The sequence below is a fragment of the Somniosus microcephalus genome, chromosome 5 (genome assembly GCF_052327205.1).
Source record: "Somniosus microcephalus isolate GS21.2 chromosome 5, FLI_Smic_1.0, whole genome shotgun sequence".
Classification (NCBI taxonomy): Eukaryota; Metazoa; Chordata; class Chondrichthyes; order Squaliformes; family Somniosidae; genus Somniosus; species Somniosus microcephalus.
Genome location: NC_140991.1, coordinates 291,569,643 through 291,594,567, shown reverse-complemented (window position 1 = coordinate 291,594,567; position 24,925 = coordinate 291,569,643). Strand labels below are relative to the sequence as shown.

At 44.5% G+C, this 24,925-nt stretch overlaps 1 protein-coding gene across 8 annotated transcripts in view; it reads right to left on the bottom strand.

The window, feature by feature from the left end:
* The window catches only part of fhod3b (formin homology 2 domain containing 3b), a 724,225-nt gene that overhangs the window by 192,402 nt on the left and 506,898 nt on the right, over positions 1–24,925 (bottom strand). For 7 of the 8 annotated variants that reach the window (XM_085989128.1, XM_085989121.1, XM_085989122.1 and 4 more), the window contains exons 9-12: positions 17,283–17,377; positions 14,905–15,048; positions 4,945–5,189; positions 3,458–3,550 (exon numbers count right to left, since the gene is read on the bottom strand). In XM_085989128.1, coding sequence (XP_085845254.1) covers positions 3,458–3,550; positions 4,945–5,189; positions 14,905–15,048; positions 17,283–17,377 — 577 coding nt within the window. The remainder of the gene's footprint in view (positions 1–3,457; positions 3,551–4,944; positions 5,190–14,904; positions 15,049–17,282; positions 17,378–24,925) is intronic. The other variant, XM_085989126.1, reaches the window with a different exon arrangement.

Below are 24,925 nucleotides of genomic sequence, written 5' to 3'. Positions count from 1 at the left end.
TTGCGCACAGCAAGGTCCCACAAATAGCAATGAGATAATGAACAGATAATCTGTTTTTGAGATGTTGGTTGAGAGATAAATATTGGCCAGGACACCGGGGATAACTCTCCTGCTCTTCTTCGAAATAGTGCTATGGGATCTATTGCGTCTACCTGAGGGGGCAGACACGGCCTTGGTTTAACATCTCATCTGAAAGACGGTACATACAACAGTGAAGCACTCCTTCAGTACTGCACTGGAGTGTCAACCTAGATTCAGTGGAACCTGAACCAAGAACCTTATGACTCAGAGGTGAGAGTGCTACCCACTGAGCCACGGATGGCACTGCAAAATGAATAGAGAACCTGCCCTACGCCAGTGGAGCGTGTGCTGAATGTAACCCAAGCAAATGGAAAATATCTTCCATGAACCAACACCAGAAGTGAAGGAAAAGTAAGATCTAGATCTGACATACACGGGTAAAAGGTAATTAAAATATTGCATGGCCAAAGGAACATGACAGGATGACAATTACTCAACCTTAACAGTGAACGAGAGGAGGTCTCAACAGTTTTAATAATCAAACAGGATCTGGAAACTAGATTTAGCAGACAGTGCATTTATTGTCTAAAGTAAAATCCAAAATAGGCAATTTATGGTGTGGAATTTAACCCAAATCTTTTGGTGGCTTTGTTAAAAGTAATGAATTAACTTCTAATAAAACAAATAACAAAACACTATAATCTTTTTGAAACTGTAAATAATTATACTATAATTTGTACCAAATTGTGATAAAAGGACCGAAGATTTTACCCAATCTCGGTGGTCTCGGTAGACAGGTGGTCCCCTAATGCTGCAACGTAATGTTATTGTAAAGGATATATAAAGCGAATGGCTAATATCCGGCAATTTGAGTAATCAAAGGACTCGGACCATCAATGTTTGGATAAGCAGCATTTCACTGGAAAGAAACTTCTTCATCCAAGCATTCCGTTTGATCTCGCAGCAAGCTTTAAAACCTTCCGCCTTATGAAGATTTATGTTTTTGCACTGTGCAAACAACCATTAAAAAAGGGGCTTTTATTCTATTTCAGGCACTTAACATCTTTGAATCGTGCAGAATCTGTAACATTTTAATTCATGACCAGAACCTTTCAGTGCTAGCTGCTCACACTTCTTTAATTAAACGCATACTTAGGAGACGCAAGCTTCATACTGACTCCATATATAGTTCCGTAAAACTGAAAAGTTACAACAAGCCAAAGTCCAGCTCACATTTTCTAACCGTTTGTGAGACAACTGTGCAAATGAGGAATGCCTCCTCACCGGTCTCCTTCACTCAGTGAGAGGGTCAAACCTTCCTTAGTCAAGTATGGCACAGGGTGATAAAAACACAATCAAAACCTCACCCAGACACACTGTCAGGAAAGTACAACATCACCATTCTCCCCAGCTACTGTAACCGAGAGGGCAACTAACAACTGGGCCTTGACCCCCATCCTGCGGACTGTAACCTTTATTCCTCCTCACATGACCAATCGTTCCCCTCAGTGGTGCATTATCAACAAATTCCTCACAGGAAAATGGCACTAATTGTGACCTTTAACAACTGTTGGAAAGGCAGGAGTCCCAGCCCCCTCCGTGTAGGGAAAGGATTCAGATCTCTCTGTTCTAATGCACTGTGCTGCCTGGCCCTCATTCTTTGCGGTCATTCCTTTTTTTCTTGGATTATTTCTTAGCACGCATTTATGTCAAACAACAGATCTGTCAACTTCTTCCCAAATAATCAGAAGTTCCGTGCAAGCTACAGGCTGCAAGTAGATCTGAACACTCAGCAGCAGCTTTATCAATGTGATGAGACAACATTTGGCAGCACCAACCAATGCAGATTTGATCTCCGACTCTGCCAGGTTCCCTGTCCAGCCCACATCACACGGGAAGGGAGTAGAAGGGCAGGAAAGTGGAAGCCACACACTTCCCACTGCTAGGACAGGGGAAAGAAAACAATCGGAAGAAGTCATTCCAGGGCATTCTTGCTGGTTCAAAGCATTTTGGGCAAAGTCCAGGAGCATATTAACTGTTTAGCATTTCAACAAGAGCCAGTGGCCACTTTAGGCTGAAGACAATGAGCAAACAAATTTGCATTTATACCGCATCTTATTCCATCCTCAGGATGTCCCAAAAAGTACAGTGTTATTATTTCAGTATACTCCTGTTAACTTGAGGCCCCACATGATTTAAATTAGTGGGCAATTCAAATTATTGGGGGGAAACAATGACCCAGCTCACAGGAGTAGGCCCTATGTAGGCAAATGTGATCGCTGATTTGTATGCAGCAACGTCCCTTAAACAGCAAAGGAATGATCAAATAATCTGTTTTTAGTGGTACTGGTTGAGGGAGGAATGTAGGCTATGACAAGGTGAGATTCTCAATTCTTCAAATATGCTGTGGGATCTCTTACCTTTACCTGAGCAGATAGACAGGTCTTGGCTTAACATCACATCTAAAGGATGGCACCTCTGACAATGCAGCACTCTGTCAGTGTAGAAGCGAATTGTCAGCCTAGATTATGTGCGCAAGTCTGTAGTGGAGCTTCAATCCATTGAGAATGAAGCCAAGCTGACACTCGAAGAAAAATCTCACGCAAGGTGCAAAAGAGGCTGCTGCTCTGAGGAGTGTTTACATGTATATTTTGAAGGGTAGTGGTCAGGACCCAAAATAAATTGATGTTGCTTGGATGAAGAATGGAAGGGAATGGAAGGGAAGGGGTGAAGAATGGAAGGGAAGGGGTGAAGAATGGAAGGGAAGGGGTGAAGAATGGAAGGGGTGAAGAATGGAAGGGGTGAAGAATGGAAGGGGTGAAGAATGGAAGGGGTGAAGAAGGGAAGGGGTGAAGAAGGGAAGGGGTGAAGAAGGGAAGGGGTGAAGAAGGGAAGGGGTGAAGAAGGGAAGGGGTGAAGAAGGGAAGGGGTGAAGAAGGGAAGGGGTGAAGAAGGGAAGGGGTGAAGAAGGGAAGGGAAGGGGTGAAGAAGGGAAGGGAAGGGGTGAAGAAGGGAAGATCTCAGTAAAGATGTTTATTTACACCTGCACCTTTGCAACTCAAGGTGCTTCTTTAGCTCTGCTTGGATGCCATCCTCTTCTTGTAGCACCCACACTAGTATCATCCCATATCAAGACATCAGTGCTACACCACTGATAAAAGCTCCACAAATTTTATGAAAGTAACAAACTTAGGAAAAATTGCAACTTTGTCTTAACTTTTCTGGAGTTCTGCCTACATTATAAACTATGAAAATTTGGTCCAAAAAGGATAATTGCTACAAAAAGAAAATAGATTGCTCACTAATACAGACACAGCATGTCCAGCAGCAAAAGCTTTTCACATCAGCCCCTCATCCCCAGATAGGTGGAGCACAAGGAGCAGCAGAAGAGTGACCCAGCTGCAATCATGCAATTCAATGCAGCCCCTGTACTTACTCATTATGCGCTGTGTGATTTGCCTCAAATACATCATCAGGCTGGTTTGGTTCATCGGCATGGCAGATCACGAAGTGCTGAGCCTCATCTTTGCTGAACATAGTAAATTGGGTGTCAAAAACAAGAATGAATGAATGAGACTAAATCAGACATGAGCTGTGGAGTGCAGGGGGACATGGAAAGATATCGACCCATGGCTGCACCATATAGCAGGCAGCTGAGGGTTGGCATTCCTCACTTGGGTAGGTCAGGATAAGGCTTTGACTTTGCTGCAGCATAAGGATTTTGGTTCAGGTGGGAGTTATCACTAGGAGGCAAGAGCCTCTATTTGGAGCTGTAAACTTCTGATTAAATACTTTAAAAGTAGAAAGGAATCAAAGTAAATTCTTCCATTGCTCTGTGACAGCCATTGCACTCTTTTCGAATGTTGAATACAGAAGTACAGGCTGCTGTAGACTATGAAACACAATGGGCCTGATTTTTCCGTTAGGAGGAAACTTTGTGCGCAGAACAGGGTGCGATTGGCCTGAGCTTAATACGATTATTCTCACCTTGCCATGAGCACAAAGCTGAGTCATGTTACAACCACATGTAAATTATATTTAAGGGAAGTGAACAGCTGCATTTTGACAGCCAGGTTTGTCTGAAAACCAATTAAAAAAAATCCAGAGTGCAAAGACAACACATTCCTAAAAAGTGATCTTAGCTAATGTTTATATCTTACAACTGACCTTCAGTGTCTTGACACAAGTTGACTCTTGTTGGCGTGATCACAGAAACTGGAACTCTAAGAATACATGCACTGACATAAATTCTCCATCAGCCCCTCCAGGCATGAGAAAACTCAGTGCTGATATTGTTAGCCATTCCACCTACAGGTTAAGCGTTTCTGGGTGCAGTGTCTTCTCTCGAATGAAACGTTCATTCCCAATTGCCAACATAACAAACTAATCTAATTCAATTGGCATTAATGCACATAAACCCATAATTATGTACTTGCGTGTCTAACCAGCTTGTGCATCACATCTCATTTCACAACTGGGGACCTTCCGCCCCCCCCCCCATTAACTGGGGTAAAATTCCAGATTTATATGGATGCGAGATATTTTAATCTGTGCTTATTCACCTGCAGCAGGGTTTCCTGTTGCATTATTCTATGGAGGCGCATAATTACATCACCATATCTGCACTGGATAGGTTGGAGTGCCTGTGAATTCAGACACCAGCAGATTAGGCTTTTGGGTCTCTGTGATAATATAAATATTAATAGCCGACAGGTTCTCTTGTGCCTTTTTTTACTCTTTAAACATGAGACCTAGTTGCTCCCCAAATTCGTACAGGATATGGTAACTAATGCAAGAAGGTATGACAGGATAAAAAGCAATATTAAATAGCATGGGTGCAGCTGGGAATTAACGGTGAGTGGAGAGGATAAAGACCACTTCACAGTAAAGACCAAAGTTGCAGGACCACAACTCAACACTTACTTCTCAATGAGATCTTCGTGCCTCTGGCCATTGGACAGGAAGTGCGGACTTAAATGGCCAGGCAGGGGACTGCAAGGACTCGCAGGGGCAGACAGCGAGCTCTTCATATTCTGCACCGAATGCCTTCGGCTTCTCCGTCGTTCTAAACCGCGTCGCTCATTCATGCCGAGGCTTGATCTCCTCCGGTCCTTGCGTCCACTCAGAGTAACACTATCATCATCTCCATCTTCATGTTTCAGGCCCATCTGTAAATCAATTAAGAAAAGCGATTTACACTACTTTGCAAATATAAAAATTCACATTCAATTTCATTTGTTTCCCCAAGTGTAAACATCTTGTTATTTATTTTTCATCGCTAGCAAGGCTGGCATTTATTGCCCATCTCTAATTGCCCGGAGAAGTTGGCGATGGGCCTTCTTTTTCAACCGCTGCAGTCCGTGTGGTGAAGGTACTCCCGCCATGCTGCATCAGTTTGATACAACTGAGTGGCTTGCTAGGCCATTTCAGACAGCAGTTAAGAATCAACTACATTGGTGTCGGACTGGAGACCAAGTAAGTTATTCCCTTGTCACAGAAATCACAGAATCACAGAAACCCCACAGTGCAGATAGAGGCCATTTCGGCCCATCGAGCCTGCACCGACACATATCCCACCCGATCCCCGTAACCCCTACACCAACACCTTGTGTTGGTTCTCTCAACATCTGCCGCAAGCCCAGTCTGTCAGCTATGACCTTCAGGACTCGGCCAGCTTGGTCAGTGGTGGTACTACCGAGCCACTTTTGGTGACGGACATTGAAGTCCCCCACCCAGAGTACATTCTGTATCCTTGCTACCCTCAGTGCTTCTTTCAAGTGGTATTCAACAGGAGTACTGATTCATCAGTTGAGGGAGGGTGGTAATCAGCAGATTTCCTTGCCCATGTTTGACCTGAAGCCATGAGATTTCATGGGGTCTGGACTCAATGTTGAAGGCTCCCAGGGCCATTCCCACCCGACTGTATACCACTGTGCCCCCACCTCTGGTGGGTCTGTCCTGCTGATGGGACAGGACATACCCAAGGATGGTGATGGAGGAATCTGGGACGATGGCCGATAGGTATGATTCTGTGAGTATGACTATGTCAGGCTGTTATTTGACTAGTCTGTGGGACAGCTCTCCCAATGTTGGCACCAGTCCCCAGATGAGGACTATTATGCAGGGTCGGCTGGGCTGGGTGCGTATGCGTCGTGTCTGAATTTGCTGCCTAGGTCAAAGCCGAGTGGTCTATCCGGTTTCTTATTCTTATTCTTTGTTTGTAATGGTTTGATACAATGGAGTGGCTTTCTGGACCATTTCAGTGGGCAGTTAGTCAACCACATTGGTGTTGGATTGGAGTCATGTATAGTCCAGACTGGGTAAGGATGGCAGGTTTCCTAAAGTACATTAGTGAACCAGTTGGGTTTTTACAACAATCCAACAGCTTTGTTGTCACTTTTACTGATGCCAGCTTTTTAATTACAGATTTATTTATTCAACGGAATTCAAAAATCACAAACTGCCATGGTGGAATGTGAGCTCACGTGTTCTGGATTATTAGTCCAGTAACATAACCACTGCGCTGTGAAACTTGGGAGTGTAGATCAGGTACGAAGGCCCAAACCAACTCCAAAGTGAAGAACAAGGCTCCCTCCTCCAGGGACTGTCACTCTACTTTGTGCCAGGTGTCAGTTCAAGCCATTACACCAGGTTAAGCATACGTTTACACTACAATTACAGCAAAACTATCGCACCAATGCTGCAAGCTGTGGTATAAACATACCTTCAGGCCGCCTCCAGGATCTGGGCTGCATCATGGGCCTAAACTTGATTTCAATGATTTGATATCTAAACTACATTGCAAATTTTGCCTCAAACAGCAGCTGGAATCCTAGTGCATTGACAATAACTAACTAATATAAGTAACCTGTGACAGGTATAAGGGGACAAATATAACGAGAAACACAGATTAAAATGAAGTTATCTCCTGTGATAGTATGTGTGGGGTTTAACTGAAGTGTGTGTGTGTGTATGTGTGTGGTTTAACTGAAGTGTGTGTGTGTATGTGTGTGGTTTAACTGAAGTGTGTGTGTGTGTGTGTGGGGTTTAACTGAAGTGTGTGTGTGTGTGTGGGGTTTAACTGAAGTGTGTGTGTGTGTGGGGTTTAACTGAAGTGTGTGTGTGTGTGGGGTTTAACTGAAGTGTGTGTGTGTGTGGGGTTTAACTGAAGTGTGTGTGGGGCTGTGGTAAATAAGGCAATTAGGATCTTGGGTTATATACGGCACGTCACGGAACACAAACCACAGGGTGTGATACCGAGCCTGTACAGGGCATTGGGTCATAAACAGGAAAAACAGCATGGCATTGGAAAAGGGGCTGATACCCAACATCAGACACCTGAGCTACAAGGAGAGACTGCAGGAGCTGTGCTTGTTTACACTGGAGAAGAGGAGACTGAGAAGGGATCTGATTGAGGGATTCAAAATCCTTAATGGCATGAAAAGTTGAATCCCCAGAAACTCTACCATGGTCCTGAGAATGACCATATAGGGTGGAACTTAGAGAATTGATCAGATAGAACTACTGTGCACGTTGAGGGGTGAGGGATAGACAGATCAGCTAGAACTACTGCACAGAGGGGAGGGGAATGGACAGATCAGCTAGAACTACTGCACAGAGGGGAGGGGAATGGACAGATCAGCTAGAACTACTGCACAGAGGGGAGGGCATCATGGAATGGTTACAGCACAGAAGGAGGCCGTTCAGCCTGTCGAGCCCGTGCCGGCTCTCTGCAAGAGCACTTCAGCTAGTCCCACTCCCCGCCCTTTCCCCACAGCCCTGCAAATTATTTTCCTTCAGGTACTTATCCAATTCCCTTTTGAAAGCCATGATTGAATCTGCCTCCACCACCCTCTCAGGCAGTGCATTCCAGATCATAATGCACAGATCAGATAAAACTACTGCACACAGAAGGTAGGGGGTGCATGCTCAGATAGAAGTACTGCACACCATACTAAACCCCACAGGCACTGTCCACTGACATTAGTTGAGATTGACTTATGCAGGTTCTGTCTATTGATCAAAAACTGCTGTAAGATTTAGAGCTGTCAAAAGGCTTTGTGACCAGGCGCGGCGCTGACATCGACTCCCGCCATATTTGGCAGGTGTTTTGCGGCGGCGCTGTGGCATTATGCCCTGATCTCCTTCGCCCAGAGATTGTGACATCATCGTCGCGTGCATCGCCCCAGTAGCACCTCGGATCAAAATTGACTACCGCCCCCTGCAGCAACGCCAGTCGAAAACACTGACAGCTGCAGGAGGCGTGTATTGGGCGGCCGGCCGCTTCGGGGGCGATGATTAATGGTGAGGTGGCCGATATAGTAATCTGGGATGTTATGATTAAGGTTATCCACCAGGTGGTGCTGTAGCCAATGCTGCTGCTAAGGTCAGAGGTTTGCTTCCTGTCAAGGTCAGAAAAGGTGAAATGCCAGGATGCTGATGCAGGCTGTCTGTAAATGTTTTTCCCAGTTGTTGATAAAGTACTCGTGTTAATTCCACGATATTACCTCTCGAGTCCTTGTCTCACGACATGGATTTATCACATTTGGCGACGAGGCAACTAAAGAACCCTGCATAAAGAAGAAAAGTCTGTCGGGACGTTTAAACAACAAAATCACGAGCTAAAGTTAGCTACAAGCTGGAAGAGAGCATGGCTGCCACAGTAGGAATGGTTTCCGCTTTTGATATTCAAGCACAAACCTGGGAGGAATACTGTGAAGTGCTGGGTTATTTTTTCGAAGCAAATGAAATAAATGATGCCAGAAAAAGGAAAGCCATTCTGCTTAGTTCAGTGGGAAACCAAACCTACAGTTTGATGAAGAATCTGCTCAGTCCTGAAAAGCCTGGAGACAAATCATTTGTTGAATTAGTGGCTTTGCTAAAAGAACATTTCAACCCTAAGCCTAGTGAGATTGTACAGCGGTTCAAGTTTAATTCAAGGAACAGGAAAGAGGAAGAGAGCGTAATGGACTATGTAGCGGTGTTGCGTAAATTAGCAAAAGATTGCAATTATGGGAACAACCTGAAGGAAATGCTGCGAGATAGGCTAGTTTGCGGAATTATGGACGACTGAATGCAGCGTAGATTATTATCCGAGACTGGGCTTACTTAGGAAAAAGCATTGGAACTTGCTCAAGCCATAGAGACAGCGAACCGAGATGTAAAAGAAATACAGGGTTCAGACAGAGCTAATGCTACGCAAGTTGCAGGTCAGGTTGTTGTGCACAAGTTGAACATGCATCAGAAACCACAACGTGAGCATGTGAAGGCATGTTATAGATGCAAGGGTGATCACCTGGCGAGTGAATGCCGGTTTCTGGAGGAAAAGTGCTACAAGTGTGGGAAACAAGGACACATAAAACGAGCTTGCAGGGCGAAATCACCTGTGGAGGAATCCAAACCAAAAGGGAGAGGACAGCAAAACCAAGGGAGAGAAGTGAAAAAACATGGAGCACACCACATCAGCGGGGAAACTGAGGAAGAAGAGGACATGTTCATAATGTATAGCATGTTAGAGAACATTCCAAAAGTGGCTCCTATCACATTGCAACTGACAGTAAATGACTCTAAGGTGAACTTTGAAGTGGATACAGGGTGCGGCGTGACCATAATGAACAAGGCAGCGTACTCAAAATTGTGGAACCGTGCAAAAGTTCCAGAGTTAAAGCTTTGCTCCCTGCATCTTAAAACATATACAGGTGAATGAGTAGCGACATTAGGTACAGCTAAGGTAACTGTGCAACACAGGGACGCAGTGGAACAGCTACCTGTAGTTATAGTATTGGGTACCGGACCAAACCTGTTAGGTCGGGGCTGGATAAAAGAACTTAAATTAGACTGGGGAGCAGTACATCAACTAGATGCGGGCAAACAGTTGACTTTGCAAGAAGTGTTGAGTGAACATGAGAGTGTGTTCAAGGAGGAACTTGGCACATTTAATGGCCCCCCAGCTAAGATTTATGTAGACAAAGAGGCACCGCCAAGGTTTTTTAAACAACGACCTGTGCCTTATGCTATGAAGCCAAAGGTAGAAGCTGAGCTTGATCGTCTATTGAGAGAGAACATACTGGAGCCGGTGAAATGTTCGGAATGGGCAGCTTCCATAGTACCTGTTTTAAAACCGGACAATTTGGTAAGACTCTGTGGAGACTATAAATTGACTGTTAATCGGGTGTCCAAACTAGAGCAGTATCCTATTCCCAAAACAGAGGACCTCTTTGCAAACCTGGCTGGAGGAAAGAAATTCACAAAGTTGGATATGAGTCATGCCTACTTGCAGATTACACTGGATGACGAATCAAAGAAGCATGTCACCATAAATACACACAAGGGCTTGTTTACATATAACCGCTTACCGTTTGGTGTCTCATCTAGTCCAGCTATCTTCCAGAGGACAATCGAAGGTGTACTGCAAGGGATTCCACATGTTTCCATCTATCTGGATAACATTCTGGTGACGGGAAGAACCGACCAGGAGCATCTGAGCACTCAGAGAGATGCTACAGAGATTGGAGAGGGCAGAGTTCTGGCTCAAGAGGAGTAAGTGCACTTTCCTGGGGAATGAGACAGTGTTCCTGGGACACAGAGTGGACGCCACCGGGCTCCATCCACTCAAGGAGAAGGTACAAGCACTGCAGGACGCCCCTGCTCCTACAAATGTGGCTGAGTTAAAAGTTTACCTGGGACTGCTGAACTATTATAACAGGTTTTTACCAAACTTGTCAACGGTGTTAGCACCTCTTCACAAACTACTGCGCAAGGAGACACCGTGGCAGTGGGGAGAGGAGCAGGGGGTTTCATTTGAACAGTCCAAGAAACTGATGCTGTCGTCGGATGTGCTGGTTCACTACAATGCAGAGAAAGACATCATTCTCTCTTGTGTCGCTTCACCTTATGGGGTGGGGCAGTTCTTTCACACTGCATGGAAGATGGAACTGTAAGACCAATAGGGTTTATGTCCCGAACTCTAACACCAGCGGAAAAAAACTATTCCCAGTTAGACAAAGAGGGGTTACAGAGGTTCCACAAGTACATATATGGCAGGAAGTTCACCATATGCACCAATCATAAACCTCTTCTCTCTCTTTTCAACGAAATGAAAGCAGTTCCACAGATGGTGTCACCCCGGATCCAGAGGTGGGCAGTGACGTTGAGGGTATATGAGTATGTCATCATCTACAAGGCGGGCAAGTACCATGGGAACGCAGATGCCTTGAGCCGTCTTCCACTGCCAGGCACACATATCCATGCAGCTCCAGAGGACAGAGTTTTGATGTTGGAGGACACTGACACAGCACTTGTGACTGCAGAGCAAGTAAGAACATGGACAGGTAAAGATCCAGTACTGTCTAGAGTTCGAGAATATGTGGTGAGGGGATGGCCACAGCATCTGGAAGGGGCTGACTTCACACCCTACAGTGTCAGGAAAACAGAGCTGAGTGTGCAGGATGGTTGCGTGTTGTGGGGAGCACGAGTGATTATTCCAAAGCCAGCACGACAGTCTATCCTAGAGCAACTACATCAGTGTCATCCTGGGGTCTCGCATATGAAAGCCTTGGCTAGGAGTTACTTGTGGTGGCCAAAGCTAGATGAGGAGATAGAAAATCTAGTCAAGACTTGCAGCACTTGTCAGGAACACCGGAAGGCACCAGCAGCGGCTCCTCTCCACCCCTGGGAGTGGCCGGATAAACCATGGAGAAGATTGCACTTAGATTATGCGGGTCCATTCATGGGGAAGATGTTCCTCATAATCATTGATGCACATTCCAAATGGATGGATGTTTATCCTGTAAATTCTGCTTCCACCACTACTACTATAGACTGCCTGCATTGGAGCTTCAGTAATCAAGGGCTACTGGAGATCGTGGTGAGTGACAATGCCACTTGTTTTGTGAGTACAGAGACAAAAGAGTTCTTGAGAAAAAATGGCAGTGCAGGTGACCTCGGCTCCATATCATCCGTCCTCGAATGGACTTGCGGAGAGAGCCGTACAAACATTTAAGGAGATGATGAAAAAAAGTGCAGAAGGGAGTTTAGCAGCCAAAGTGTCACGGGTTCTGTTCAGCTGCAGAATAACACTTCAATCCACCACAGGACTCTCTCCTGCCGAGATGTTATTAGGTCGTAGACTACGCTCCACTCTTGACCTTGTCCACCCAGACCTAAAAAGGAAAATGGAAAACAGACAAAACAAACAAAAAGAGAACCATGACAAAAGAACAAAGAGCCGAAGTTTTGGAGAAGGAGATGCGGTCCTTACCAGGAATTTCAGTTATGGACCAAAGTGGATTCCTGGCTTCATTGATTCAATGACAGGTCCAGTATCATACAAGGTCAGGTTGGGAGATGGTAGGGTAGTACGCAGACATGTAGATCAGATACTTCCCAGACAAGGGGAAATTGAAATGAAGGTTCCAGATGCAATGACTGAAGACAGGGTTGCCCCCAGTTATCCAAGTGCATCTGTGGTGCCACCACCAGGGACAGAGCCAATTCCACAGGAACCTATTCGTCAAGAGGAAACCATCGTTGCAGAGTCAGATACTCTGAGCACTGCTCAGGAGCAGCTGGTGGCTTCACCACAAACAAGCAGGGACTTTACTGTTAGACATTCACAAAGGGCTCGCAAGCCACCAGAGAGATTGATACTGAACTGTTAGATTTGTCAAGTATGGAACATGATGAATGGAGACTCATGTGACCCTCAGGAATGGTTGTTTGTTAAGAAATTCATACTGAAATCTTAAGGGGGGAGGGATATAGTAATCTGGGATGTCATGATTAAGGTTATCCACCAGGTGGTGCTGTAGCCAATGCTGCTGCTAAGGTCAGCGGTTTGCTTGTCCTGTCAAGGTCAGAAAAGGTGAAATGCCAGGATGCTGATGCAGGCTGTCTGTAAATGTGTTTCCCAGTTGTTAATAAAGTACTCGTGTTAATTCTACGATATCGCCTCTTCGAGTCCTTGTCTCACTACATGGATTTATCACAGCCGAGGTAAGTGGAAAAACACCTTACCCTTCCTGTTCTAGTTTTCTTCGCGAGTGCCTCTCCACGATTACGTGGGATCGCAGCTGCCTTGGTGGTCCAGGTAGGTACTTTTTAAATTGCAGAGCCTGCAGCGATGGCCCTTCCCTTGAATGGAGGGAAGGAGCCTTTGAATGCGGCAGGACTGCCCAGCCCAGTGTGCAGGACTGCACAGCCCAGTGTGCAGTGCTGCTGACGTCTCCGCCCTGCTCTCTGATGTTAGCGCCCTAAGAGGGAAGTGGAGCACCTGATTTAGGGCTCCACTTCCCTCTTGGGGCGCTAAAACTCAATTTTGCGGTCGCCGGCGCTAATTAGTGCCGGCCAGGCGATGTTAGCGCCCCAAAATGGTCGCTACCGAATTTTTCCCCCATGCCGTTTTAAAAAACAGCATCAGAAACTGTAATGATCAATAACATGTCATTCTATAGTGGACACTAGGTGGAGCCATAGAGCTGTATATAGCTGTATGTATTAAGACTACACTACCCAGCTGTATGTAGATTAAGACTACATTACCCATGAGGCACTAGGCTATCCACAAGGCAGCAGTCAAGATGGAAGCCTCTACAGATACTGTACCTAGTCCACATGTGCTCAATAAAAGTGTCTAGCAAAAGCTAGCTGTGTTCATAATAAGAATGTCTATTTATTAATGAACATAAGTGAAACCATGTCAATAAAATATAATTAAATAATTGCCACATTTAAAATAAAAACAGGAAATACTGGAAATACACGTTGGGTCAGTCAGCATCTGTAAAAAGAGACAGGTAAATATTTTGAGTGTATACCCTTCAGAGCATTAACCCGTCTTTCCTCTGTAAAGATGCGGACTGACCAGCTGTGTATTTCCAGCATCTGCAGTTTGATTTTTCCTTTGCACTGCTAATTCAATCCACGTTACTTTTATTTTTTTCCATCCTAGTTTACTTTGGAACAATGAGGTGCGTTTGATCCATAATTCCTCCATGCATTTTGCTTGCCAATTTCTGCAGTCAACCTCCAGGACAACTGAGAGATTAAGGTATGGCTCAGTGACACCTCTCCTATCCATCAGTCACATCTCAAACGCACCATCATCACTGCACGTATTTGTTGTTCTAGCTTTCTGGAGAGTTACAATTGGTCCCCACATAGCAAGGATGAAAGGTTTGGGGGGGGGGGGGTGCAGTTTGTGGGAAAGAGTGTAAATCAGCCAAGGTTCCTGCTGCCGAGTGTTATCTAGTGACTCCTCTGAAGAATGTGTAGCCGAGGCCAACAGCTAGCTTAGCTGTGCTGCCCTCAACCAAGGCTCAATAGTTTTCTGACACTCTTAAGCTCACACTTGAAGAATGGTCACTTGGGTGAGCTACTGCCAACGCGGATTATCCCATATCCCAGCAGCGAGAGATGTGGAAAAAGTACTGGTTTGTATATTTTCAAGCCTCTGACACGATTGCATCTTGGCCTGGGACTAAGCTTGTTGCCATCTGTCCCAATCCATCAGTGTTGCTTTTTCTACTGTGATATTAAAAGCGCATATTATCAAACTTACATCAACACTTAAACAGAATGCCTGTAAAATGTTCAGTCTTTTCAAGAGAAGGCTAATCTGTTAAATTGCCTGTTAGAGACTGCAGTTTTTGCAGTTTTGGAATTTTATGACCCGACAATTTTCATCTGCAAGGCAAGCACTCCATTTCCACAACCGCAGCTTACTTCCTGTGATTTCTGCTGGCTTAACCCTGGATATAGGCCCACATGGGCCATGTCTCAGACTGGCTTTCAAAATGACACACAGGCACAAAGCCCTTCCTTCCCATCAGCTTTTTCAAAACAATGTCATTGTGTTCACATTAATGCAGGAGTGTGAAATATTACCTCATAAATATTGAATTGTTCGACCAAGTCTAAGTCGGTTCCTTTTTTGTTCAAGTGTCTCTGTGAAATAGCTTCCATCCCTTGCTCTTCCAGACAGTCCACTACATCATAGAAGGAATCTTGATCAGGCAAACCTGCCAATGTCTGGGAATTCCAACAGAGTACATGAATGTATTCATTCCATTGAGAGAGAGAAATTGTTAAGAAAGCACACTAAAAATGCATCTATAAAACGGCTTTAAAGGAGTTTCGCTGTCAGCATTTCTACACCGTTTAGACCACATTTAGGCAGTGAGAGGTTGTCACTTTTGTGCTATTGCATTGCATCTTTGTATTGAAACTTCATACAAAAATTTTGAAACAAGTGCTTGGAAATTTAGCTCTGAGTATTAGTGTGCACACACTTTGCATTTATATGGAATTCCTTTGCCTGTTATTTTATTTTTATTTTTTTTACAGGGGCCATTAACCCCTTCACTCTAAATCCGTTAAAAGAGCATAGAAAGGAGTTTCACAAGACTGTGTTTCTACGTTAATATTCAAAGAAATTAATTTCAATGCAAAAGTGCCTTTTAAAACTGACTGAACAATCTATTTTTGCAAAAATTGAGCTGGGCTTCCACCTCACTGTCATCTACCTACCGTCTCTCCATCCGTCTGCCGTCTACCTGCCATCTCTCCGTCTGTCTGCCATCTACCTGCCATTTCCCCGTCTGTCTACCTGCTATTTCTCCATCCGTCTGCTTTCTACTGTTTGTTTCTCATTCATACATCACTCTTTAAATAATAATGTTGAATGGGCTAAAATGAAGGCGGCGCTGACATAAGGGAGATTACTTCACCTTTAAGCTTCGCACTGCCGAGCTCCCTAGCCATTGCTCAGATATACACATTCCCCACTACATAACCTCAGCACCAATAAACTTCGACAACAAAGGCTTTACTTTTAATTAGGTAGAAAAAGGAGCCGCAATCTGTAAAAACTTAAACCTGTTACACATTGTTTACCAGATTAACAGAATGATTTAACTAGTTAGAGTTGGGGAAAGGCAGGTTGACTCCAGAATGATTCTGTTCACTGTAGTAGACAGGTGATCATTGTCTAGATAGTGGAATGGGGTGATGAGCTCAGTATTGGAATAGTGCAAGTAATGCGACAACACAATGGTGCAGTGCAATGATGGGGTTACGGCTAGGTGCCCAGGTACTGCTGGCACAGGTGTGATTACTGGAAGGATAGCAGCAAAGCCTTTTGGAAGTATGCTATCAAACGTTACGAATATCAGTCGTGTCACCCCAGATGAAGTTTAATTTTTGGGTCCAAGGATAATGAAAGTGCGAAGCTACAAGTGAAGGAGGGGGGTTTGATGTTAGCAAACTGCATAATCCAATGGGCACAGAGTCAAGCCATAAAGTTACTTTAATCTATTAACCTCACCACCAGTAACGTTTTTATCCATACTTGGTGAGTTATTACCTAGTTTTATCACTCATTGAAGAGGGAGGAGAAAACATTACAATCAAAAGGCTCTCAATTCTTACTTTTGTGTTTCTGTCGCTATTTGAGGCAGTTTGTACTTTATTAGCTCACCCACGCTCACCTACATGTCACATCCCAGCTGCCCGCAGGCAGACAAGCTACTCCCGAGCCTCCGCCAAAGCTCCTTGGCCACCAACTCTAGGTGATGTTTACAGCAAATTGCCGCACCCGCTGACATTGTCGCTACCTCTCACTCAGTACCTCCCTCCCTGAACCCAAGATTAGAAAATAGTCTGCGAAGAATATTGAGTGCACATTTCCATCTGACCACTGGATGGCGCAAATATCAGTCACCTCTGACCTTGTTTAATAGGGATCTCCTCTTGAATTTGATTTTGCATTTTAGGGTCAATATTCATTAAATGTTAGCAGGAAATAGAAAGAGTATTAAGCGTGTTTCCCAATTTTATAATCTCCCCAACTTTATTGCTAGGATTAGCAAATGGAGGAAAATGTACTGCAATTTGCTTTAAAACAACATTAAAGACGAATTGTACTAATTTCCATTGCAAAAGTTTGCAGATATGAACTCCTGCTGCGGAGCACACAAGTAAACCATTGAGCTGAGGGTTTCAGCACCGACTGACACCTGCCCTGATAAAAAAACAAGAATATTAGTATTTCCAACTTTTGTCAAACTTAAAACAGGACGAGGGCTGCTTTGTAAATCATGTCCCGCAGCATCACAGTTGAACAGCCAGCCGAAGGTAACCATCGTTATACTGACAGCGATGGAACGCGTTTGTTTAAAAACTACTCCGCCACGTGCCCGGTGGTCACTTGGTTGCCACATTATGGACCAGCGGGCACACCAAAGTCAACTGGATATTGCACAAACCTTATTTATTAAAGTCATTGTGTAAACCAGAAGCTCGGTGTCAATCCCATCTTTTTCATCCAGTATTTCCGTAACGTTTGACCATGGTCTCACACCTGAAGAAAAAATATTACACACACAGTGTTAACAATCTGTCTGGCCCCAGAATTCCACTCAAGCTGGAGTCCCTGCTAACTTAAGGACACAGGAAACTACAAACAGGAATGTTGAGGCTGTAGTGTGTGTCGTATATGACACTACTTCAGTAGTTTATCCACTTGGCATAATACATTAAGGAATGTCTACTTCTGCGACAACAACTGATGGATAGGAGAGGGGAGCAGAAGCCCTCAATGCCTTGGTGCCTTTTAGACATGACCAGTAGGAGTGAGAAACCTCATCGTCAATATGGGAATAATTCTCATTTCTGAATGAGACAACAGACCTGAAATTGTGTGGTCGATGCATCCCTGTGAGGGTCATGCCCACCCTCAGTCGATGGCACTGACCCTGCAGAAACCAAATAGTTCAGCCTAAGTGCCAAGCGTGGTTAGGTCTTGCCCCTCTCCCAAAATAGATTCTGTAAGCCCCCTGCTGTCCCCTTCTTACTTTAAAAAAAAGAGTAATCCTCATCATTGGGGTCCAGGCCCCAATCCCAGCCTGGATGCCCCCTTCCGGTAGGCTCACTTGTGCCAGAACTGGAGGCCTCGTCTCCCCAGTGTAGCAGCCGCTGATTTTACACCGGGTCTCCTGCAGGCTGTGGGATCAGGAAGTACCAATGTTGGGAGTCCCGACCCTTGGCCTTGCCTCCATTGGTATACCTGCCCAATTAAGGGGAAGACGTAGGTTCCAATTCTTATCACACCCCGCAGGGACTCCTGGAAAAGTCATTTCCTGGGGCATTCTGCCGATCTCCTCCCAGAATTACAGCGGGAGACTGGTGGAACCAAAGGAACTTCAGCCCCAACAGCCTGGTGCTAATTCCTGGTAGTGTGTGTATAATGGTACAAGGCATCCTTGGCAGTTGGAAATTGGCCTGAATGGGTAATATTTGTCTATGACCTTCATCGGAACAACTACAGTTTATGGTTATTTTCAGCTTCCGTTTCCTAGATCTTTACTACAGTAAACTGCCCTGGGAATTCTTCAATTCCTCCATTTCTCATTAATTTGTAGTTTGTTAATCATTTCCCTCAGAGTATGATAATCCCTCTGAGTTTGAGTCTCAGCGCAATGCCTGTTATCTAGTGGCCCTAGTGTAGCTCAGAGCCCAGACTGTCCTAACTCAGGAAGCATTGGCATTCAGTGACTTCACTTTCTTTAAGATTCCCTCCCCCACGTACATCCTCAGCTGCGAGACCGAACAAGTAGCCGATTCCAAGGCCACGGACTGTGGTACTCTGTAACCAACTGTTCAGAAAAGCCCAAGAATGGACCAGGGAACTGGGTTTTCTGTTTTTCCCTTCCTGGCAGTGGGAAGCAACTAGACTTCCTGTGATGGAATGGCCAAGGTTGGTGAATTGGCGGTTTGGGGACCTATACATTGCACCCATTCTGAACTTTTCTACAACCTGCCCAGTAATCAATCAGTGGATCCATTTATCAAATTTAGATAAAATTTATCCAAAAGGAACACTTTTGTACAGAATGTCACAAAATACTGTATTATGAAAAAGCTACAGGGCCATTGCTGTTGGGGATTTCGGGCTTGGAAGGAAGAATTCCTATCTGGGTAGAAATGTTGGCCGCTTGACACCTCAGTGCAGAGAGGAACTGAAAAAGGAAATAAGAGGGGCAAAGAGAGCGTATGAGAAAAGATTAGCGGGTAACATAAAAAGAAATAGTGAAGTTTTTTTTAATCAACATACAAATAGTAAAAGGATAGTCAAAAGGAATTAGGGACCAAAAAGGTGATCTTCACGTGGAGACAGAGGGGATGGGTGAGGTACTAAATGAGCACTTTGCATTTTTCTTCAATAAAGAGGTGCTACCAATGTCATAGTAAAGGAGGCGGTAGTAGAGAAATTGGATAGGATACAAATAGAAAAAGGGGAGGAACTGAGAGAAATCAGTATTTGTAGGGAAATGGTGTTAGGGAAATTGATGGGATTGAAGGCCGATAAATCCCCAGGGCCTGATAATCTACATCCCAGGGTACTTAAGGAAGTGGCCCTAGAAATAGTTGATGCTTTGCTGATCATCTTCCAGCATTCGATGGAATCTGGAACAGTACCCATGGATTGGAGGGTAGCTAATGTTACTCCACTATTCAAAAAAGGTGGTAGAGAGAAAACAGGGAATTACAGACCGGTAAGCCTGACATCGGTAGTGGGGAAAATGCTAGAGTCCATTATAAAAGATGTAATAGCAGAACACTTGGAAAACAGTGACAGGATCGGACAAAGTCAACATGGATTTACAAAAGGTAAATCGCGCTTGACTAATCTACTGGAATTTTTTGAGGATGTGACTGGTAAAATAGATAAGGGAGAACCAGTGGATGTGGTGTATTTGGACTTTCAGAAGGCTTTTGATAAGGTCCCGCATAAGAGATTAGCGTGTAAAGTTAAGGCACATGGGATTGGGGGCAAGGTATTGACTCGGATAGAGAACTGGTTGGCAGACAGAAAGCAAAGAGTTGGAATAAACGGGTCTTTTTCCACGTGGCAAGCAGTGAGTAGTGGGGTACCGCAGGGATCGGTCCTTGGGCCCCAGCTATTCACAATATATATTAATGATCTAGACAAGGGAACTAGATGTAATATCTCCAAATTTGCAGACGACACAAAGCTGGGTGGGCATGTGTGCTGTGAGGAGGATGCCAAGAAACTCCAGGATGATTTGGACAGGTTGGGTGATTGGGCAAAAGCATGGCAGACACAATATAACGTGGATAAATGCGAGGTTATCCACTTTGGTGGCAAAAACAGGAAGGCAGATTATTATCTGAATGGCAATAGATTGGGAGAAGGGGAAGTGCAACGAGACCTGGGTGTCCTTGTGTACCAGTCGCTGAAGGTAAGTATGCAGGTGCAGCAGGCGGTTAAGAAGGCAAATGGCATGTTGGCCTTCGTAGCGAGAGGGTTTGAGTACACGAACAAGGATGTCTTGCTGCAGTTGTACAGGGCCTTGATGAGACCACATCTTGAGTATTGTGTGCAGTTTTGGTTGCCTTATCTGAGGAAGGATGTTCTTGCCATGGAAGGAGTTCAGCGAAGATTCACCAGGCTGATACCTGGGATGGCAGGAATAACGTATGAGGAGAGATTGGGTCGATTGCACTTGTACTCGCTGGAGTTTAGATGAATGAGAGGGGAACTCATTGAAACTTATAAAATTCTGACAGGACTGGACAGACTAGATGCAGGAAGGATGTTCCCGATGGTCGGGGAGTCCAGAACCAGGGGTCACAGTCTAAGGATAAGGGGTAGGCCATTTAGGACAGAAATGAGGAGGAATTTCTTCACCCAGAGAGTGGTGAACCTGTGGAATTCTCTACCACAGAAGGCAGTAGAGGCCAATGCATTAAATATATTCAAGGAGGAGTTGGATATATTTCTTAAGGCTAAAGGGATCAAGGGGTTTGGGAGAAAGCTGAATTTGGATGATCAGCCATGATCGCATTGAATGGCAGAGCAGGCTCAAGGGGCCAAATGGCCTACTCCTGCTCCTATCTTCTATGTTTCTATGAGATACTTTAAAGGTTGGCAGCGCTCAAAGTGGAAAACCCACCCGGTCCGGATGGGATGCATCCTAGGTTGCTGAGGGAAGTAAGGGTGGATATAACGGAGGCTCTGGCCACAATCTTCCAATTCTCCTTGGATATGGGAGTGTTGTCAGGGGACTGGAGGGTTGCAAAAGCCAGCACAGATTTGTTAAAGGCAAATCGTGTCTGACAAACTTGATTGAGTTCTTTGATGCAGTAATGGAGAGGGTTGACAAGTGCATTGTGGTTGATGTGTATTTGGACTTTCAAAAGGCATTTGATAAAGTAGCACATAATAGACTTGTTAACAAAACTAAAGCGCCTAGGGATTAAAGGAACAGTAGCAGCGTGGATCCAAAATTGGCTAAGGGATAGAAAGCAGAGAGTAGCAGTGAATGAAATAACAACAGAAAATGCTGGAAAAACTCAGCAGGCCAGGCAACATCCATGGAGAGAAAATAGAGTTCACCTGAAACGTTGGCTCTATTTTCTCTCCATGGATGTTGCCTGGCCTGCTGAGTTTTTCCAGCATTTTCTGTTGTTATTTCGGATTTCCAGCATCTGCAGTATTTTGCTATCGAGTAGCAGTGAACGGTTACTTTTCGGACTGGAAAGAAGTATACAGTGGTGTCCCCCAGGGGTTGGTATTAGGCCACTTCTCTTTGATATATATGACCTGGACTTGGGTATACAGAGCATAATTTCAAAGTTTGCAGATGACACAAAACTCGGAAATGTAGTAAACAGTGAGGAGAATAGTAACAGACTAGAGGAGGACGTAGACAGACTGGCGAAATGGCCAGACACATGGCTGATGAAATTTAATGCAGAGAAGTGTGAAGTGGTGTATTTTAGAAGGAAGAACGAGGAGAGGCAACATAAACTAAATGGTACAATTTTAAATGGGGTGCAGGAACAGTGAGACGTACACAAATCTTTGAAAGTGGCAGGACAAGTTGATAGGCTGTTATAAAGGGATGAAGGACTTCTGTTATGTGGAGAGATTAGAAAAGCTGGGATTGTTCTCTTTAAAACAGAGAAGGTTAAGGGGAGATTTGATAGAGGTATTCAAAATTTTGAGGGGTTTCGATGGAGTACATAGGGAGAAACTGTTGCCCCAGGCCATAGGGTTGCTAACCAGAGGACACAGATTTAACGTGATTGGTAAAAGAACCAGAGGGGAGATGAGGATACATTTGTCTTACGCAGCGAGTTATGATCGGGAATGCGCTGCCTGAAAGGGCGGTGGAAGCAGATTCAATAGTAACTTTCAAAAGGGAATTGGATAAATACTTGAAAAGGAGAAACTTGCAGGGCCAAAGGAAAAGAGCATTGGGACTATTTGGATAGCTCATTTATAGAGCTGGCACGGGCGCAATGGGCCAAATGGCCTCCTTCTGTGCTAGAGTTTAGAAGAATGAGAGGGGATCTCATTGAAAGTTATAAAATTCTGACAGGACTAGACAGACTAGATGCAGGAAGGATGTTCCTGGTGGCGGGGGAGTCCAGAACCAGGGGTCGCAGTCTAAGGATAAGGGGTAAGCCATTTAGGACAGAGATGAGGAGGAATTTCTTCACCCAGAAAGTGGTGAACCTGTGGAATTCTCTACCACACAAGGCAGTTGAGGCCAATTCATTAAATATATTAAAGAAGGAGTTAGATATATTTCTTAAGGCTAAAGGGATCAAGGGATATGGGGAGAAAGCAGGGACAGGGTACTGAATTTGGATGATCAGCCATGATCTCATTAAATGGCGGAACAGGCTCGAGGGGCCGAGTGGCCTACTCCTGCTCCTATCTTCTATGTTTCTATGTATCATTCTATGATTCTATCAGCTAGAGCTGACGTTACAGTGCCAGCTGAGTGGGAGCATCTTCAAGGAAATTCGGGGCCAATGTTTTTTTTTTAAAAAGAGCTTTAGTATGGGGATTCTAAATCTGTTCTAAATTAACACTGCCGAGAAGACCCAAGTCAAACTCAATCCCAGCTCATTCCATGGCTCTTGGTGATGGTGCAGGTTGGTTTAAGCCACTACTATGATCACTGAGCTCTTTGCTGACCACAGCAGGATGATAGCGCCTTATTAAAGAACAATTTTCAGAAGCAGTTTGCAGCCACGTGGAACGCCCTACCGACTGGCATGAGGCAATGTTATTATGAAATGATTGCAGGTGTACTGCAAAAATCAAGTCCTCCTCCCCACAAACACAAACTCTCAGGCCTTTGAGGTCTCCAGGATTGCTGCACCACGATCAACAATTCTGCAAAATGACATTATCATCTTAAGTTTGGTCCAAGAATAGCAGGAATTGTAGAAACGCTCTGTCGGCTCCTGTACGTTTATCGAAACCTACTTCATCATCTTTGGAAGCGAGCAGGGGCATTGGTTTGGCAGAAGTTGTGCACAAAATAGAAGGGGATGTATTTTGAAAAGCGAAAGAAAAAAAATCAGTACTTGAAGGGCCAAAGGCAGATGTTAATTATTGTAGTTGAAAGCCACATCTATGGACTGCAGTTTTGTATAATGCTCCACAGAAAGAAGATAGTTAGGTCATCAGTGATCTTCCTGCCAATTTGTAGCAACCACTAATCCACATTACAGCTTGAGGTGAAACAGTCGAGAGAGTGGCATTTAAACAGAGCAATTTACAGCACGGTACCAAAGACTTCTAAAGTTTGCAGTCCCGGATTCTTGCCCCACATTCTTTTTTAAATGAATGGTTCTCAGCATTGAAAGTAAGTACAAAAGGTGTTGAGAGGCCTTCCAAATTCCTTGGGTCTCCACATTAAAAAGATATTCAAGCATTCAATTACAGATCATAAGCAGGGGGGTGGATTAAACAGACATGTGGAACAGATTCTTCCAGTTCAGAACAGGAGATATATGATCAGTGGGAAATATTGCCTCATGACAAGTTTGCTTCTTGAAGTTGGACAGAAAAAAAAGAACATTAGGTTGGGAGCAAAAGGCTGCCTGACATGAAGCTAAGCAGTAGACATAGATGGGAAGTAATATACTCTGAAGCCTTTCGAAGCGCTGTCTCATCTTGGCAAAAACATCCAGCAAAGCCTTTTTATATGTTTAATAAACAGAAACCCAAGGTGATGCGATCGATGCTGTAACGATGTCAAAACATTGTCTGTTTCTGCTACTAACTATTTTATTTTATTTTTCCCAAATCAATGTAGGTTAGAAGCAACTTCTGCCCTCCCCCTGCATAGGGTAGTGGATCTGTGGATGGGCAGTCGGACGCACGCACACGCACCGCAACAGAAGGTTTGGAGCAGGCCGTTCTCACGATTGTCACCCCACTGCAATGATAATGCTCTATGAGACAGGTAGGAACCTAACCATCCAAGTCACTGAACTATCATTTTTTTCTTCCCTTATTCAGAAGAGATAAAATACTCAACAACAACTTGCATTTATATAGCACCTTTGGCATAGAACAACCTTCCAAAGCACTTTACAGAGGCACAATCAAAAAATGGACCCCAAACCAAAGAAGGTGATAGTTAATAGGTGATCAAAAGCTTGGTCAAATAGATGGGTTTTAAGGAAGGTTTTAAAGGAGGAGAGGGTGGTGGAGAGGTGGAGGGGTTTAGGGAAGGAAATCCAGAGCACAGGGCCTAGGCAGCTGAAGGCATGGCCACCAATGGTGGGGTGAAGGGTGGTTGGGGAGGATGGCAGGGTGAGTTATCTCCTGTTCCATCAAGATCTCCAACAGAAAACATTTACAGCCTATCCTGTAATAGCAGGGGAAAGATTAGGAATAACACTGATGATTAGTAAGACTTGTTGATCAGGAGTGTCCAAACCATTTGTCTCCATGGGCCACTTAGTGTATATCATGGTGTCCCAGTGTATATCATGGTGTCCCACAGTCGCATGAGCATGGAAATTGCCACTGGTGCTACTTAGAGATTAACAGAGTGCTGCATTGAGTTTTTTGAAG